The sequence below is a fragment of the Rhinoderma darwinii genome, unplaced genomic scaffold (genome assembly GCF_050947455.1).
Source record: "Rhinoderma darwinii isolate aRhiDar2 unplaced genomic scaffold, aRhiDar2.hap1 Scaffold_52, whole genome shotgun sequence".
NCBI classification, from domain to species: domain Eukaryota; kingdom Metazoa; phylum Chordata; class Amphibia; order Anura; family Rhinodermatidae; genus Rhinoderma; species Rhinoderma darwinii.
Window position 1 is genome coordinate 184,944 of NW_027464068.1, and position 22,552 is coordinate 207,495.

General features: G+C 40.3%; 1 protein-coding gene across 1 annotated transcript in view; it reads left to right on the plus strand.

Annotated features, from left to right (window-relative positions):
• LOC142721811 (receptor-type tyrosine-protein phosphatase O-like) overlaps positions 1-22,552 on the plus strand; it is a 66,648-nt gene that overhangs the window by 27,409 nt on the left and 16,687 nt on the right. The window contains exons 2-3 of the mRNA XM_075848838.1: positions 21,155-21,428; positions 21,720-21,878. Coding sequence (XP_075704953.1) covers positions 21,155-21,428; positions 21,720-21,878 — 433 coding nt within the window. The remainder of the gene's footprint in view (positions 1-21,154; positions 21,429-21,719; positions 21,879-22,552) is intronic.

Genomic DNA, 22,552 nt, shown 5'->3' on the forward strand with positions numbered 1-22,552 from the left:
TACAGGAACAGGACCAAGATTACTACATAGATACAGGAACAGGACCAAGATTACTACATACATACAGGAACAGAACCAAGAATACTACATATATACAGGAACAGAACCAAGATTACTACATAGATACAGGAACAGAACCAAGATTACTACATAGATACAGGAACAGTACCACGATTACTACTTAGATGCAGGAACAGGAGCAAGATTACTATATAGATACGGGAACAGGACCAAGATTACCACATAGATACAGCAACAGGACCAAAAACACTACATATATACAGGAACAGGACCAAGATTACTACATAGATGCAGGAACAGGACCAAAAACATTACATAGATACAGGAACAGGACCAAGATTACTACATAGATACAGGAATCGGACCAAGATTACTACATAGATACAGGAACAGAACCAAGATTACTACATAGATAGAGGAACAGAACCTAGATTACTACATAGATACAGCAACAGAACCAAGATTACTACATAGATACAGGAACAGGATCAAGATTACTACATAGATACAGGAACAGGATCTAAAACATTACATAGATACAGGAACAGAACCAAGATTACTACAGAGATACAGGAATAAGACCTAGATTACTACTTAAATGCAGGAACAGGACCAAGATTACTACGTAGATACAGGAACAGGACCACATAGATACAGGGACAGGACCAAGATTACTATATAGATACAGGAACAGGACCAAGATTACCACATTCATGCAGGAACAGGACCAAAAACATTACATAGATACAGGAACAGAACCAAGATTACTACAGAGATAGAGGAACAGAACCTAGATTACTACATAGATACAGCAACAGAACCAAGATTACTACATAGATACAGGAACAGGACCAAAAACATTACATAGATACAGGAACGGAACCAAGAATACTACATAGATACAGGAACAGGACCAAGATTACTACATATATACAGGAACAGAACCAAGATTACTACATAGATACAGGAACAGGACCAAGATTACTACATAGATATAGGAGCAGAACCAAGATTACTACATAGATACAGGAACAGGATCAAGATTACTACAGAGATACAGGAATAAGGCCTAGATTACTACTTAAATGCAAGAACAGGACCAAGATTACTACGTAGATACAGGAACAGGACCACATAGATACAGGGACAGGACCAAGATTACTATATAGATACAGGAACAGGACCAAGATTACCACATTCATGCAGGAACAGGACCAAGATTACTACATACATACAGAAACAGGACAAATATTACTACATAGATGCAGAAACAGGACAACTATTACTACATAGATGCAGAAACGGACCAAGAACATTACATAGATACAGGAACAGAACTACAGAGATTTTATACAGCTAATTAGGAATTTTTATGAGAAACATGAAAAATTATGGCTTTTGGTGATAACTTTGAAAAGCAAATAAAATTACTGTTATGATTCTGTGGTGAGAATCTACTGAATCAGATAAACTTTTTAGCCATTTGATTTACTTGTGGTGCTTATCGAACAGTTTTGAGCAGCGAGATTACACAAAAAGCCTCACGTGTTACACCCTACTTGCTATGAGAAGGTTAATAAACTTTAAGAGGAAAAAAGAGAGAGTGGTTAAAATTAAACTTAAAGGGGTATTCCTATAATCAATATTTATTACCTATACTGTGGGTAAGTGATACATTTTTGATGAGTGGGGTTCTGATCACTGGGAACCCCACTCATCACGAGAACGAGCTTACCTTAACATTCCTGAGAGCCCCATATGAAGGGATCGGTTCTGCGCATGCTCGGCCACCACTACATTCATTTCTAAGGGGGTGTCAAAGATAGCGCTCGGCAGTCCCATAGAAATGAATGGAGTGGTGGCTGAGCATGCGTAGTACCGATCCTTTCATATGGGGCTTCCAGGAACAGCACGGTAAGGCCATTCTTGTGATTGGTGGGGATATTAGCGATTGAACCCCCACTAGTAAGATATTTATCACTTTTCATGTTGATAGGTGATGAATATTGATTATGGGAAAATCCCTTTCAATTTTTAATGAAATTTTTTCATGAATATATTCAGATGTGCAGATGTGTAAAGTGTACTCCCAAATCAATGTGGTGTCAAATGCACTTTAAATGTGGTGTTTGTGTACTGCCCTGAAGGTCAATGTATTAGAACATGTAAACAATGGTCACTATATAAATGATCAGGTTATTACAGCAAAGTTACTGTTGTGTCGCATGCATTCATAACAAAATGACCCCTAGGAACAATATACATCCCATAAATATCCATAGAAGTTCCGCTTCTCTGCTGCTCTGCAGTTGATCAAGTAGTAGGGAGTTTATCAGCAAGTGTATCCTCCTAATATATAACCCCCTAGTCACAGATCTATAATGAGGGCAGAGTCTGTGTCCTCACTCCGACAGGTGAACAGAGGAGTCCATGTGACAGCGGCCACAGAACTAGAGACTATACAGTAAGATGATGATATAAATCCCCTTATTAAACTATGGATACAGTAACGGTGCGCTGTGCAGAATAGAAATGAAGTCAATGAATTGCTCTTTCCCCGATAATCTGTAGAAAATTCAACAAGGTTAAAGTTTTAAATATCTTTGAATCACTGGGGGATTAATATGGTTTTGGGCCCTGGACTGTTTACAAGATATGGGCCCCCTCCCCACACATTAGATGACTGTCATCCGAACCTGCCAGATTTGCCATGACCGACCATACAACGTGTATGGGGGTGTCCTGACTCTTCCCCGATAGCAGATGTCGAGAGAAGGAAGGATCAGGCATGTTAGTTTCTAATATGTCGGATTCTTTTGTTCTCATGGAAGATATGTCCCCCCCCCCCCCCCGCAAAGAATAATATAATAATGAAATAACATTTGTAGCACACGACAGGCTTAGATGTTGCGCCTCAGCAGTACACGGTCCCTAAACATACTTTACAATGAAGATCAGTACTGTCTACACATAATTTGTCTCTTCAAAAGTTGAAATCTATGTATGATAGTATACCTACAAATAATACAATCATACAGTTACCAAATAATACCACTATACAAGTAACAAATATCCTCATTATACATATCACCGTCATACTGGTACTAAGCAAAACCAATATTACTAATAATACCACTAGACAGGGGCCAAATAATACTGCCAAACCCGACCAAATATTACCACTACATAGTGACTGTTTAATACCAGCATACTGTTACTGAATAATACCCCCATACTGTTACTGAATAATACCCCCATACTGTTACTGAATAATACCACCACACCATAACCACATAGTGACTGAATAATACCTACATACTGTTACTGAATAATACCCCCATACTGTTACTGAATAATACCTCCATACTGTTACTGAATAATACCACCACACCATAACCACATAGTGACTGAATAATACCTACATACTGTTACTGAATAATACCCCCATACTGTTACTGAATAATACCTCCATACTGTTACTGAATAATACCTCCATACTGTTACTGAATAATACCTCCACACCATAACCACATAGTGACTGTATAATACCTCCATACTGTTACTGAATAATACCCCCATACAGTTACTGAATAATACCACCATACTGTTACTGAATAATACCAGCATACTGTTACTGAATAATACCCCCATACTGTTACTGAATAATACCCCCATACTGTTACTGAATAATACCCCCATACAGTTACTGAATAATACCACCATACTGTTACTGAATAATACCACCATACTGTTACTGAATAATACCACCATACTGTTACTGAATAATACCACCATACTGTTACTGAATAATACCACCATACTGTTACTGAATAATACCACCATACTGTTACTGAATAATACCACCATACAGTTACTGAATAATACCACCATACTGTTACTGAATAATACCCCCATACTGTTACTGAATAATACCACCATACTGTTACTGAATAATACCACCATACTGTTACTGAATAATACCCCCATACTGTTACTGAATAATACCACCATACTGTTACTGAATAATACCACCATACTGTTACTGAATAATACCACCATACTGTTACTGAATAATACCCCCATACTGTTACTGAATAATACCCCCATACTGTTACTGAATAATACCACCACACCATAACCAGATAGTGACTGAATAATACCCCCATACTGTTACTGTATAATACCACCATACTGTTACTGAATAATACCACCATACAGTTACTGAATAATACCCCCATACTGTTACTGAATAATACCTCCACACCATAACCACATAGTGACTGAATAATACCTCCATACCATAACCACATAGTGAATGAATAATACCCCATACTGTTACTGAATAATACCTCCACACCATAACCACATAGTGACTGAATAATACCCCATACTGTTACTGGTAATACCAATACACCATAACCATATAGTGACTGAATAATACCCCCATACTGTTACTGAATAATACCTCCACACCATAACCACATAGTGACTGAATAATACCCCCATACTGTTACTGAATAATACCACCACACCATAACCACATAGTGACTGAATAATACCCCCATACTGTTACTGAATAATACCACCACACCATAACCACATAGTGACTGAATAATACCCCATACTGTTACTGAATAATACCTCCACACCATAACCACATAGTGACTGAATAATACCCCCATACTGTTACTGAATAATACCTCCACACCATAACCACATAGTGACTGAATAATACCCTGATACTGTTACTGAATAATACCGCCACACCATAACCACATAGTGACTGAATAATACCCCCATACTGTTACTGAATAATACCCCCATACTGTTACTGAATAATACCCCCATACAGTTACTGAATAATACCACCATACTGTTACTGAATAATACTCCCATAATGTTACTGAATAATACCCCCATACTGTTACTGAATAATACCCCCATACTGTTACTGAATAATACCCCCATAAAGTTACTGAAAAATACCACCATACTGTTACTGAATAATACCTCCATACTGTTACTGAATAATAGCCAATACTGTTATTGAATAATACCACCATACTGTTACTGAATAATACCTCCATACTGTTACTGAATAATACCTCCATACTGATACTGAATAATACCCCCATACAGTTACTGAATAATACCAGCATACTGTTACTGAATAATACCTCCATACTGATACTGAATAATACCCCCATACTGTTACTGAATAATACCCCCATACTGTTACTGAATAATACCCCCATACTGTTACTGAATAATACCACCACACCATAACCACATAGTGACTGAATAATACCTACATACTGTTACTGAATAATACCCCCATACTGTTACTGAATAATACCTCCATACTGTTACTGAATAATACCTCCATACTGTTACTGAATAATACCTCCACACCATAACCACATAGTGACTGTATAATACCTCCATACTGTTACTGAATAATACCCCCATACAGTTACTGAATAATACCACCATACTGTTACTGAATAATACCAGCATACTGTTACTGAATAATACCCCCATACTGTTACTGAATAATACCCCCATACTGTTACTGAATAATACCCCCATACAGTTACTGAATAATACCACCATACTGTTACTGAATAATACCACCATACTGTTACTGAATAATACCACCATACTGTTACTGAATAATACCACCATACTGTTACTGAATAATACCACCATACTGTTACTGAATAATACCACCATACTGTTACTGAATAATACCACCATACAGTTACTGAATAATACCACCATACTGTTACTGAATAATACCCCCATACTGTTACTGAATAATACCACCATACTGTTACTGAATAATACCACCATACTGTTACTGAATAATACCCCCATACTGTTACTGAATAATACCACCATACTGTTACTGAATAATACCACCATACTGTTACTGAATAATACCACCATACTGTTACTGAATAATACCCCCATACTGTTACTGAATAATACCCCCATACTGTTACTGAATAATACCACCACACCATAACCAGATAGTGACTGAATAATACCCCCATACTGTTACTGTATAATACCACCATACTGTTACTGAATAATACCACCATACAGTTACTGAATAATACCCCCATACTGTTACTGAATAATACCTCCACACCATAACCACATAGTGACTGAATAATACCTCCATACCATAACCACATAGTGAATGAATAATACCCCATACTGTTACTGAATAATACCTCCACACCATAACCACATAGTGACTGAATAATACCCCATACTGTTACTGAGTAATACCAATACACCATAACCATATAGTGACTGAATAATACCCCCATACTGTTACTGAATAATACCTCCACACCATAACCACATAGTGACTGAATAATACCCCCATACTGTTACTGAATAATACCACCACACCATAACCACATAGTGACTGAATAATACCCCCATACTGTTACTGAATAATACCACCACACCATAACCACATAGTGACTGAATAATACCCCATACTGTTACTGAATAATACCACCACACCATAATCACATAGTGACTGAATAATACCCCATACTGTTACTGAGTAATACCAATACACCATAACCATATAGTGACTGAATAATACCGCCATACTGTTACTGAATAATACCCCCATACTGTTACTGAATAATACCTCCACACCATAACCACATAGTGACTGAATAATACCCCCATACTGTTACTGAATAATACCACCACACCATAACCACATAGTGACTAAATAATACCCCATACTGATACTGAATAATACCACCACACCATAACCACATAGTGACTGAATAATACCCCCATACTGTTACTGACTAATACCTCCACACCATAACCACATAGTGACTGAATAATACCCCCATACTGTTACTGAATAATACCTCCACACCATAACCACATAGTGACTGAATAATACCCCCATACTGTTACTGAATAATACCTCCACACCATAACCACATAGTGACTGACTAATACCCCCATACTGTTACTGAATAATACCTCCACACCATAACCACATAGTGACTGAATAATACCCCCATACTGTTACTGAATAATACCACCACACCATAACCACATAGTGACTGAATAATACCCCATACTGTTACTGAATAATACCACCACACCATAATCACATAGTGACTGAATAATACCCCATACTGTTACTGACTAATACCGCCACACCATAACCACATAGTGACTGAATAATACCCCATACTGTTACTGAGTAATACCAATACACCATAACCATATAGTGACTGAATAATACCGCCATACTGTTACTGAATAATACCCCCATACTGTTACTGAATAATACCTCCACACCATAACCACATAGTGACTGAATAATACCCTCATATTGTTACTGAATAATACCTCCACACCATAACCACATAGTGACTGAATAATACCCCCATACTGTTACTGAATAATACCTCCACACCATAACCACATAGTGACTGAATAATACCCCATACTGTTACTGAATAATACCACCACACCATAACCACATAGTGACTGAATAATACCCCCATACTGTTACTGAATAATACCCCATACTGTTACTGAATAATACCCCATACCGATACTGAATAATACCACCACACCATAACCACATATGCAGAACCACGACGGCAGAAGTCATCTCTGGCTAAGTGTCATACTGTCAAAGTGTCCTGGCAGTTATACATGGCAGCTATACATGGCAGTTATACATGGCAGTTATACATGGCAGTTATACATGGCAGCTATACATGGCAGCTATACATGGCAGTTATACATGGCAGTTATACATGGCAGTTATACATGGCAGCTATACATGGCAGTTATACATGGCAGTTATACATGGCAGCTATACATGGCAGTTATACATGGCAGTTATACATGGCAGCTATACATGGCAGCTATACATGGCAGCTATACATGGCAGTTATACATGGCAGTTATACATGGCAGCTATACATGGCAGCTATACATGGCAGTTATACATGGCAGTTATACATGGCAGTTATACATGGCAGTTATACATGGCAGTTATACATGGCAGTTATACATGGCAGCTATACATGGCAGCTATACATGGCAGCTATACATGGCAGCTATACATGGCAGTTATACATGGCAGTTATACATGGCAGTTATACATGGCAGTTATACATGGCAGCTATACATGGCAGCTATACATGGCAGCTATACATGGCAGCTATACATGGCAGTTATACATGGCAGTTATACATGGCAGTTATACATGGCAGCTATACATGGCAGCTATACATGGCAGTTATACATGGCAGTTATACATGGCAGTTATACATGGCAGCTATATATGGCAGTTATACATGGCAGTTATACATGGCAGTTATACATGGCAGTTATACATGGCAGCTATACATGGCAGTTATACATGGCAGCTATACATGGCAGTTATACATGGCAGTTATACATGGCAGTTATACATGGCAGTTATACATGGCAGCTATACATGGCAGCTATACATGGCAGCTATACATGGCAGCTATACATGGCAGTTATACATGGCAGTTATACATGGCAGTTATACATGGCAGCTATACATGGCAGCTATACATGGCAGCTATACATGGCAGCTATACATGGCAGCTATACATGGCAGCTATACATGGCAGTTATACATGGCAGTTATACATGGCAGCTATACATGGCAGTTATACATGGCAGTTATACATGGCAGTTATACATGGCAGTTATACATGGCAGTTATACATGGCAGCTATACATGGCAGTTATACATGGCAGTTATACATGGCAGTTATACATGGCAGTTATACATGGCAGTTATACATGGCAGCTATACATGGCAGTTATACATGGCAGTTATACATGGCAGCTATACATGGCAGTTATACATGGCAGTTATACATGGCAGCTATACATGGCAGCTATACATGGCAGTTATACATGGCAGTTATACATGGCAGTTATACATGGCAGTTATACATGGCAGTTATACATGGCAGTTATACATGGCAGCTATACATGGCAGCTATACATGGCAGCTATACATGGCAGTTATACATGGCAGTTATACATGGCAGTTATACATGGCAGTTATACATGGCAGCTATACATGGCAGTTATACATGGCAGTTATACATGGCAGCTATACATGGCAGTTATACATGGCAGTTATACATGGCAGTTATACATGGCAGTTATACATGGCAGTTATACATGGCAGTTATACATGGCAGCTATACATGGCAGTTATACATGGCAGTTATACATGGCAGTTATACATGGCAGTTACACAGGGTCAGTGACAGGTAAGCTGCATTACCAAACCAGACAAACTAGCCCACGCTCTCAATATTAGATTTCTAACTATCTGTAAACAGACATGTTTGCCACCGCTCTCATCATTATAGCTGCTCTTGGTTTTCAATCCTATCGCCCATTTAAGACTTGCCCAAAAACAGTCCGCATCAGTCCCTCTCTCCTTGCCTCGCCCATGTACAGCTCCCATTCACTATTCACTTTCCTCAGTCAACTTAACCCATCTCATCCCACTGCCCAACATAAAAAACGCTCTCATAAATCACAGAACCATCTGCTGTCTCTCTCCATTCTCCTGCTACTAGCTGCAGGGGACATCTCTCCCAACCATGGGCCTCCCTTTTCTTCTGCCAAGCTCAACCACTTACCTGCCACACATAGAAACCCTGCAAATCTTCTTGCCATTCCTTGTATGTCTTCTCCTGTCTCTTTTAACTGTGCTCTCTGGAACTCTCGGTCCGTGTGCAACAAACTCACCTTTATTCATGACTTATTCCTTTCTAACTCTCTCAACCTTCTGGCTCTTACAGAAACATGGCTACACCTGTCTGACACTGCTTCCCCTGCTGCTCTATCTTATGGTGGTCTCCAGTTCTCTCATGCCCCCAGACCTGAGAACAGGCAGGGTGGAGGAGTAGGTATACTTCTTTCCCCACACTGCACTTTCCAGGTCATTCCCCCGGTCCCCTCACTCACATTTCCCTCTTTTGAAGTCCACACCCTCAGACTTTTTCACCCTTTTCCCCTCCGAGTGGCAGTTGTCTACCGCCCACCGGGCTCACCCCGCCAATTCCTGGATCATTTTGCTGCCTGGCTTCCACAGTTTCTATCCTCTGAAACACCCACTCTCATCATGGGTGACTTCAACATCCCCATTGATAACCCAATCTCCTCATCTGCCTCCCAGTTTCTATCTTTAACCTCGTCCCTTGGTCTGTCACAACTTACTAACTCTCCTACACATGAGGACGGGCATTCACTTGACCTGGTCTTCTTCCGGCTCTGCTCAGTTTCTGACTTTATTAACTCTCCTCTCCCGCTTTCTGACCACAATCTTCTCTCCTTTACTATCAAATATTCTCTGCCTCCTCAGGTCATCCCTACGTATCAGACATACAAAAATCTACATGCCATTAACACTGTGAAACTCATAGACAGTCTACAGTCCTCATTGTCCCCTATCTCTTCCCTCTCCTGTCCCAATCTGGCTGCCAAACTTTATAACAACACTCTCAAAAATGCATTGGATGAAGCAGCCCCCCCTACACTCCGAGCCCCCCGACAAAGACGACGACAACCCTGGCCCACGCCTCAATCCCGCTTTCTTCAGCGGTGCTTGAGATGTGCCGAACGACTGTGGAGAAAATCGCATTTGGATGCAGATTTCCTCCATTACAAATTTATGCTCAAAACTTACAACTCTGCCCTTCACCGAGCCAAACAAGTCTACTTCACTTCTCTCATCTCCACACATCTAATAATCCAAAACGCCTCTGATACTTTTCACTCCCTCCTTAGTCCTAAAGTGCAGACGCCAATCACAGATCTCAGTGCTGAAGACCTGGCCAATTATTTTAAAGTTAAAATTGACAACATCCGGCATGATATTCTCTCCCAGTCCCCCAGTAACATCGAGCCCCTTCCCTCCCGCACTCCCTCTTCTTCACTCTCAGCATTTGACCCAATAACTGAAGATCCCCTTCCCCCCCACACTCCCTCTTCTTCACTCTCAGCATTTGACCCAATAACTGAAGAAGAAGTCTCGAGGCTCCTCTCTTCTTCTCGTCCTACTACCTGCCCTAGTGATCCTGTCCCTTCACACCTCCTCCAGTCCCTCTCCCCAGCTGTCACTAGTCACCTGACTAACATATTTAACCTCTCTCTTTCCTCTGGTATCTTTCCCTCCGCTTTTAAACATGCCATTATAAACCCATTATTGAAAAAACCAACACTTGACCCATCCAGCGCTGCCAACTACCGACCAGTCTCTAATCTGCCCTTCATCTCTAAACTCCTGGAACGCTTGGTCTACTCTCGCCTTATCCGCTATCTCTCTGCTAACTCCATTCTTGACCCCTTACAATCTGGTTTCCGCACTCTACACTCCACAGAAACTGCCCTTACTAAAGTCTCAAATGATCTCTTGGCGGCTAAATCGGACGGTAAATCCTCTCTCCTGATTCTTTTGGATCTCTCTGCAGCCTTTGACACTGTAGACCACAAACTCCTACTTAACATGCTCCACTCTATTGGCCTCAAGGACGCGGCTCTCTCCTGGTTTTCCTCCTATCTCTCTGACCGCTCATTCAGTGTGTCATTTGCTGGTTCCACTTCTTCTCCTCTTCCCCTTGATATCGGGGTTCCTCAGGGATCAGTCCTAGGTCCGCTCCTCTTTTCTCTCTACACAGCTCCTATTGGACAAACCATCAGCAGATTTGGCTTCCAGTACCATCTCTACGCTGATGACACCCAATTATATACCTCTTCCCGTGACATCACCCCTGCTCTAATACAGAACACCAGTGATTGTCTGTCCGCTGTCTCTAACATCATGTCCTCTCTCTATCTGAAACTGAATCTTTCTAAAACTGAGCTCCTTGTGTTCCCACCATCTACTAACCTCCCTAAACCTGATGTCTCCATCTCTGTGTGTGGCACTATCATAACTCCTAAGCAGCACGCCCGCTGTCTCGGGGTTATTTTTGACTCAGATCTTTCCTTTACTCCTCACATACAATCACTTTCACGCTCCTGTCATTTTCACCTCAAAAACATCTCCAGAATCCGCTCTTTTCTTACGGAGGAAACTGCCAAAACTCTCATTGTTGCTCTGATTCACTCTCGTCTTGACTACTGTAACTCATTACTAGTCGGTCTTCCCCTCACTAAACTCTCCCCTCTCCAATCTATCCTCAATGCAGCAGCCAGGCTCATCTTTATGACCAACCGCTACACCAACGCCTCTAATCTGTGCCAGTCACTGCACTGGTTGCCCATCCCCTTCCGAATAAAATTCAAACTTATTACTCTCACCCACAAAGCTCTCCACAGTGCTGCACCTCCTTACATCTCCTCCCTCATCTCTGTCTACCACCCTACTCGGGCTCTACGTTCTGCCAACGACCTTAGATTAAAATCCTCCATAATCCGAACCTCCCACTCCCGTCTCCAGGATTTCTCTCGTGCTGCACCCGTCCTCTGGAATGTGCTACCCCAGACAATGAGATTAATTCCCAATATCCTCAGTTTTAAACGTGCCCTGAAAACACATCTATTTAGACAGGCCTATAACATTCCCTAATCTGACTCCTTTCCATGGCCCTCCATTTAGATTAGTCATCAGAATAAGATTCCCTCACACTCCTTCTCTTCATGTCCGTCATACACGGATACTGACGGGTGACCGGCTCATGCAGCTTTATGTTATCACCGCATGTGTATAAAAATGGCCGGACCATTGTACAGAACAAACACTATTACACTTTGTGTCTCCCTTATGTCCTCATAGATTGTAAGCTCTTGCGAGCAGGGTCCTCACTCCCCAGGTTTGAATTGTAAATGAACTTTGTCACTATGTAATGTCTGATATTGTTTGTTTCATGTTCCCTCTAAATTGTAAAGTGCTGCGGAATATGTTGGCGCTATATAAATAAAGATTATTATTATTATTATACTGTTACTGAATAATACCACCATACTGTTACTGAATAATACCCCCATACTGTTACTGAATAATACCCCCATACTGTTACTGAATAATACCTCCATACTGTTACTGAATAATACTTCCATACAGTTACTGAATAATACCACCATACTGTTACTGAATAATACTCCCATAATGTTACTGAATAATACCCCCATACTGTTACTGAATAATACCCCCATACAGTTACTGAATAATACCACCATACTGTTACTGAATAATACCCCCATACTGTTACTGAATAATACCCCCATACAGTTACTGAATAATACCACCATACTGTTACTGAATAATACCCCCATACTGTTACTGAATAATACCCCCATACAGTTACTGAATAATACCACCATACTGTTATTGAATAATACCACCATACTGTTACTGAATAATACCTCCATACTGTTACTGAATAATACCCCCATACTGTTACTGAATAATACCCCCATACTGTTACTGAATAATACCCCCATACTGTTACTGAATAATACTTCCATACAGTTACTGAATAATACCACCATACTGTTACTGAATAATACTCCCATAATGTTACTGAATAATACCCCCATACTGTTACTGAATAATACCCCATACAGTTACTGAATAATACCACCATACTGTTACTGAATAATACCCCCATACTGTTACTGAATAATACCCCCATACAGTTACTGAATAATACCACCATACTGTTATTGAATAATACCACCATACTGTTACTGAATAATACCTCCATACTGTTACTGAATAATACCCCCATACTGTTACTGAATAATACCCCCGTACTGTTACTGAATAATACCTCCATACTGTTACTGAATAATACCCCCATACTGTTACTGAATAATACCCCCATACTGTTACTGAATAATACCTCCATACTGTTACTGAATAATACCCCCATACTGTTACTGAATAATACCTCCATACTGTTACTGAATAATACCCCCATACTGTTACTGAATAATACCTCCATACTGTTACTGAATAATACCCCCATACTGTTACTGTATAATACCACCATACTGTTACTGAATAATACCACCATACTGTTACTGAATAATACCCCCATACTGTTACTGTATAATACCACCATACTGTTACTGAATAATACCACCATACAGTTACTGAATAATACCCCCATACTGTTACTGAATAATACCACCACACCATAACCAGATAGTGACCGAATAATACCCCCATACTGTTACTGAATAATACCTCCACACCATAACCACATAGTGACTGAATAATACCCCATACTGTTACTGAGTAATACCAATACACCATAACCACATAGTGACTGAATAATACCGCCATACTGTTACTGAATAATACCCCCATACTGTTACTGAATAATACCTCCACACCATAACCACATAGTGACAGAATAATACCCCCACACCATAACCATAGTGACTGAATAATACCCCCATACTGTTACTGAATAATACCTCCACACCATAACCACATAGTGACTGAATAATACCCCATACTGTTACTGAGTAATACCAATACACCATAACCACATAGTGACTGAATAATACCCCCATACTGTTACTGAATAATACCTCCACACCATAACCACATAGTGACTGAATAATACCCCCATACTGTTACTGAATAATACCTCCACACCATAACCACATAGTGACTGAATAATACCCCCATACTGTTACTGAATAATACCTCCACACCATAACCACATAGTGACTGAATAATACCCTGATACTGTTACTGAATAATACCGCCACACCATAACCACATAGTGACTGAATAATACCCCCATACTGTTACAATAATACTGCCACACCATAACCACATAGTGACTAAATAATACCCCATACTGATACTGAATAATACCACCACACCATAACCACATAATGACTGAATAATACCTCCATACTGTTACTGAATAATACCCCCATACTGTTACTGAATAATACCCCAATACTGTTACTGAATAATACCTCCATACTGTTACTGAATAATACCACCATTCTGTTACTGAATAATACCAGCATACTGTTACTGAATAATACCCCCATACTGTTACTGAATAATACCCCCATACTGTTACTGAATAATACCCCCATACAGTTACTGAATAATACCACCATACTGTTACTGAATAATACTCCCATAATGTTACTGAATAATACCCCCATACTGTTACTGAATAATACCCCCATACTGTTACTGAATAATACCCCCATAAAGTTACTGAAAAATACCACCATACTGTTACTGAATAATACCACCATACTGTTACTGAATAATACCTCCATACTGTTACTGAATAATAGCCCATACTGTTATTGAATAATACCACCATACTGTTACTGAATAATACCTCCATACTGTTACTGAATAATACCTCCATACTGATACTGAATAATACCCCCATACTGTTACTGTATAATACCCCCATACTGTTACTGAATAATACCTCCATACTGATACTGAATAATACCCCCATACTGTTACTGTATAATACCACCATACTGTTACTGAATAATACCACCATACTGTTACTGAATAATACCCCCATACTGTTACTGTATAATACCACCATACTGTTACTGAATAATACCACCATACAGTTACTGAATAATACCCCCATACTGTTACTGAATAATACCACCACACCATAACCAGATAGTGACCGAATAATACCCCCATACTGTTACTGACTAATACCACCACACCATAACCACATAGTGACTGAATAATACCACCATACTGTTACTGAATAATACCACCACACCATAACCACATAGTGACTGAATAATACCCCCGTACTGTTACTGAATAATACCTCCACACCATAACCACATAGTGACTGAATAATACCCCATACTGTTACTGAGTAATACCAATACACCATAACCACATAGTGACTGAATAATACCGCCATACTGTTACTGAATAATACCCCCATACTGTTACTGAATAATACCTCCACACCATAACCACATAGTGACAGAATAATACCCCCACACCATAACCATAGTGACTGAATAATACCCCCATACTGTTACTGAATAATACCTCCACACCATAACCACATAGTGACTGAATAATACCCCATACTGTTACTGAGTAATACCAATACACCATAACCACATAGTGACTGAATAATACCCCCATACTGTTACTGAATAATACCTCCACACCATAACCACATAGTGACTGAATAATACCCCCATACTGTTACTGAATAATACCTCCACACCATAACCACATAGTGACTGAATAATACCCCCATACTGTTACTGAATAATACCTCCACACCATAACCACATAGTGACTGAATAATACCCTGATACTGTTACTGAATAATACCGCCACACCATAACCACATAGTGACTGAATAATACCCCCATACTGTTACAATAATACTGCCACACCATAACCACATAGTGACTAAATAATACCCCATACTGATACTGAATAATACCACCACACCATAACCACATAATGACTGAATAATACCTCCATACTGTTACTGAATAATACCCCCATACTGTTACTGAATAATACCCCAATACTGTTACTGAATAATACCTCCATACTGTTACTGAATAATACCACCATTCTGTTACTGAATAATACCAGCATACTGTTACTGAATAATACCCCCATACTGTTACTGAATAATACCCCCATACTGTTACTGAATAATACCCCCATACAGTTACTGAATAATACCACCATACTGTTACTGAATAATACTCCCATAATGTTACTGAATAATACCCCCATACTGTTACTGAATAATACCCCCATACTGTTACTGAATAATACCCCCATAAAGTTACTGAAAAATACCACCATACTGTTACTGAATAATACCACCATACTGTTACTGAATAATACCTCCATACTGTTACTGAATAATAGCCCATACTGTTATTGAATAATACCACCATACTGTTACTGAATAATACCTCCATACTGTTACTGAATAATACCTCCATACTGATACTGAATAATACCCCCATACTGTTACTGTATAATACCACCATACTGTTACTGAATAATACCACCATACTGTTACTGAATAATACCCCCATACTGTTACTGTATAATACCACCATACTGTTACTGAATAATACCACCATACAGTTACTGAATAATACCCCCATACTGTTACTGAATAATACCACCACACCATAACCAGATAGTGACCGAATAATACCCCCATACTGTTACTGAATAATACCTCCACACCATAACCACATAGTGACTGAATAATACCCCATACTGTTACTGAGTAATACCAATACACCATAACCACATAGTGACTGAATAATACCGCCATACTGTTACTGAATAATACCTCCACACCATAACCACATAGTGACAGAATAATACCCCAACACCATAACCATAGTGACTGAATAATACCCCCATATTGTTACTGAATAATACCCCCATACTGTTACTGAATAATACCACCATACTGTTACTGAATAATACATCCACACCATTACCACATAGTGACTGAATAATACCCCCATACTGATACTGAATAATACCCCCACAAATAACCACATAGTGACTGAATAATACCCCCATACTGTTACAATAATACCGCCACACCATAACCACATAGTGACTAAATAATACCCCATACTGATACTGTATAATACCGCCACACCATAATCACATAGTGACTGAATAATACCTCCATACTGTTACTGAATAATACCGCCACACCATAACCACATAATGACTGAATAATACCCCATACTGTTACTGAATAATACCGCCACACCATAATCACATAGTGACTGAATAATACCCCCATACTGTTATTGAATAATATCGCCACACCATGACCACATAGTGACTAAATAATACCCCATACTGATACTGAATAATACCACCACACCATAACCACATAATGACTGAATAATACCACCATACTGTTACTGAATAATACCTCCATACTGTTACTGAATAATACCCCCATACTGTTACTGAATAATACCCCAATACTGTTACTGAATAATACCTCCATACTGTTACTGAATAATACCACCATTCTGTTACTGAATAATACCAGCCTACTGTTACTGAATAATACCCCCATACTGTTACTGAATAATACCCCCATACTGTTACTGAATAATACTTCCATACAGTTACTGAATAATACCACCATACTGTTACTGAATAATACTCCCATAATGTTACTGAATAATACCCCCATACTGTTACTGAATAATACCCCCATACAGTTACTGAATAATACCACCATACTGTTACTGAATAATACCCCCATACTGTTACTGAATAATACCCCCATACAGTTACTGAATAATACCACCATACTGTTATTGAATAATACCACCATACTGTTACTGAATAATACCTCCATACTGTTACTGAATAATACCCCCATACTGTTACTGAATAATACCCCCGTACTGTTACTGAATAATACCTCCAGACTGTTACTGAATAATACCCCCATACTGTTACTGAATAATACCTCCATACTGATACTGAATAATACCCCCATACTGTTACTGTATAATACCACCATACTGTTACTGAATAATACCACCATACTGTTACTGAATAATACCCCATACTGTTACTGAATAATACCCCCATACTGTTACTGTATAATACCACCATACTGTTACTGAATAATACCACCATACAGTTACTGAATAATACCCCCATACTGTTACTGAATAATACCACCACACCATAACCAGATAGTGACCGAATAATACCCCCATACTGTTACTGAATAATACCACCACACCATAACCACATAGTGACTGAATAATACCTCCACACCATAACCACATAGTGACTGAATAATACCCCCATACTGTTACTGAGTAATACCAATACACCATAACCACATAGTGACTGAATAATACCCCCATACTGTTACTGAGTAATACCAATACACCATAACCACATAGTGACAGAATAATACCCCCACACCATAACCATAGTGACTGAATAATACCCCCATACTGTTACTGAATAATACCCCCATACTGTTACTGAATAATACATCCACACCATTACCACATAGTGACTGAATAATACCCCATACTGATACTGAATAATACCCCCACAAATAACCACATAGTGACTGAATAATACCCCCATACTGTTACAATAATACCGCCACACCATAACCACATAGTGACTAAATAATACCCCATACTGATACTGAATAATACCACCACACCATAACCACATAGTGTCTGAATAATACCACCATACTGTTACTGAATAATAGTGCCAGACCATAACCACATAGTGACTGAATAATACCCGCATACTGTTACTGAATAATACCACCACACCATAACCACATAGTGACTGAATAATACCGCCATACTGTTACTGAATAATACACCACGCATAACCACATAGTGACTGAATAATATCCCCATACTTTTACTGAATAATACCGCCACACCATAACCATATAGTGACTGAATAATTCCCCCATACTGTTACTGAATAATACCACCACACCATAACCACATAGTGACTGAATAATACCCCCATACTGTTACTGAATAATACCACCCCACCATAACCACATAGTGACTTAATAATACCCCCATACTGTTACTGAATAATACCACCACACCATAACCACATAGTGACCGAATAATACCCCCATACTGTTACTGAATAATACCTCCACACCATAACCACATAGTGACTGAATAATACCCCCATACTGTTACTGAATAATACCTCCACACCATAACCACATAGTGACTGAATAATACCCCTATACTGTTACAAAATAATACCCCCACACCATAACCACATAGTGACTGAATAATTCCCACATAATGAATAATACCCTCATACTGTTAGTGAATAATACCTCTACACCATAACCGCATAGTGACTGAATAATATCCCATACTGTTAGTGAATAATACCGCCACACCCTAACCGCATAGTGACTGAATAATACCCTCATATTGTTACTGAATAATACCCCCAAAGACTGCTAAATGACCATCAGCCCGCCACTCAGTAAAATGACCATCAGCCCGCCACTCACAATAAAATGACCATCAGCCCCCCCACTCACAGTAAAATGACCATCAGCTCACCACTCACAGATTCCCCGCGTAGATAGTGCCACACAGCCCCCTTGTAGGTAGCACCACACAGCCCCCCTGGAGGTAGGTCACACAGGCCCCTTTGTAGGCAGCGCCGCACAGCCCACTTGTAGGTAACGCTACACAGCCCCCTTGTAGGTAGCACCCCCCCTTCTTGTAGATCGCGCCACTGTGGCTCCATGAAGGAGCAAAATCCCCCTGTGTTCAGGGATTCCGCTCCTGGAGTGCTCCACTTTATGTCTCACTCTGTGACCGGGGATTCTACTCCAGGAGAAGCCCCTGTCGTCTGTGTCCATTTATGGGCAGTGACGTCAAGGGCTTCGCCTGGAGTGGAATCCCCGGTCACAGAGTCGGCAACGCTGTGGACAGGGATTTCACTTCAGCAGTTGCCCCTGATGTCTCTGTCCATATATGGACAGAGACATCAAGCCCTCTGTCCAGGAGCAGAATCCCCGGCGACACGGGGACTCCGTTCCATCAGGGAGCTACAATGGCCCTAGTAGATAGCAGGGCAGGGATATACTTCCCTGCTCTGCTATAGTGGCATCAGTACCGCTGTAGCAGCCGCAGCGGTTGCTAGCGGCGCCGCCGGCCATGGGGGGACCCGTCCCGATGGGTGGCACGGGCACCCTCATGCCCGGTGTTGCCGCTAGCAGTCGCTATGGCTGCTACAGCGGTAGCGACACCACTGTGTGAAGAAGCGCCTCGGCCGAAAGGCAGCTGCTGAGACGCCGGGCCCGGGCGCTTCTGAAACAAGCAGGGGAAAGAGAGCCAGCGCAGCGCTCCCTTCCACCTGCTGGGGTGATGCGCCCTGTGCAATGGCACAGGTCGCACACCCCTAAGGCCGGCCCTGGGTACAACTACCTCACTGTAAAAGAAGATGATGATCTGTATGGATGGGGCGTTCTCCACTTAGTACTTAATTCATTTCCATTTATAGCCATTTTATATCCTGGACATTTGCTTCTAGGAATCTTCCATGTTCCAAGTGACGGTCACAGATGGCAACCTCCTCCTCATCTCCCTGGATGATTCAGATGTGATGGCTTCGTCCTCGGTGTATGTGGTGAAGATCACTGGAGAATCTAAGAATTACTTCTTCCAGTTTGAAGAGTTTAACAGTTCATTGCCGAGTCCCCTGGTTTTTAATGCCAGTTACCATGGACTTTATTACATAATCACGTTAATGGTTATAAATGCCAACCTGGCTTCAAGAGCGGTGAGATCTGTGACCATTCTGACCAGTAAGTATGTCTGCCACTGTGAATGGTCCCATCTGCGTTACAGTTAGAGAAGGTCTCCAGCCTTCTACCCCTTCTCTGATGTGATCTGGTGTTGGGTGCTGCTGCAACCTTGGGCTTCAGGCCTTCTCTTCCCATACGGCAGGGGCTGTAGCGGTTTTGTGTATAGACAATGCTGCCCGGGAAATGAAACCATCAGAATCCTATTACTGTTCACATCACTGAGCAACGTACAGCAGGCAATGTCTGACCTTCCTCCCATGACTCCCAGTAACACTTGTGTCTTTCTTACAGAGCCACTTCCAGTCAGCAGGGTTCTCATCCATGATTATAAACCGTCACCAGAAACTGGAGTTGTGTTTGAAGTTTATTATCCAGAAAAGTTCAACGTCTTCACAAGAGTGAACATCAGTTACTGGGAAGGGAGCAATTTCCGCACAATGTTATATAAAGGTCAGGAAGATTTTAATAATAGTAATAATAATAATAGTAGTGAGAAGAAGTAGAAAAATAACTAACCCTATAAAACATTAAAATATACAACAAATGTACAAAACAAATGTACAAAATAACAATAAAATGAATGATAATAATAAAAGTCAAATTTTCTTTCTCTGGATCAACATTACCAATAAGACTTTATGAGGGGCTGATTAGGTTTTGCATTCCCTGCAGCTCTTTCTACAATATGGTTGTCTCTGTACGGTCCTGGTGGTCATAGTTATGGTGCACAATCTGAGACTCTTGTGCTTTGTAGAATTTGATTTATATCTATAACATATTCTGTACAGCATCTCATTGGCAAAATCTCCTGTAATAAACCAGGCACAAGCCAAACTTCAGCTCAGAGCTTACCTTATCCGTACCTGCAAGTAAAAACCCTAACCCTGGCCCACTCACCTAACACCAACCACAACGCTGGCCCACTCACCTAACACACCAACTACAAGCCTGGCCCACTCTCCAAACACACCAACTACAAGCCTGGCCCACTCACCTAATGCACCAACTACAAGCCTGGCACACTCACCTAACACACCAACTACAAGTCTGGCCCACTCACCTAACACACCAACCACAACTCTGGCCCACTCACCTAACACACCAACTACAAGCCTGGCCCACGC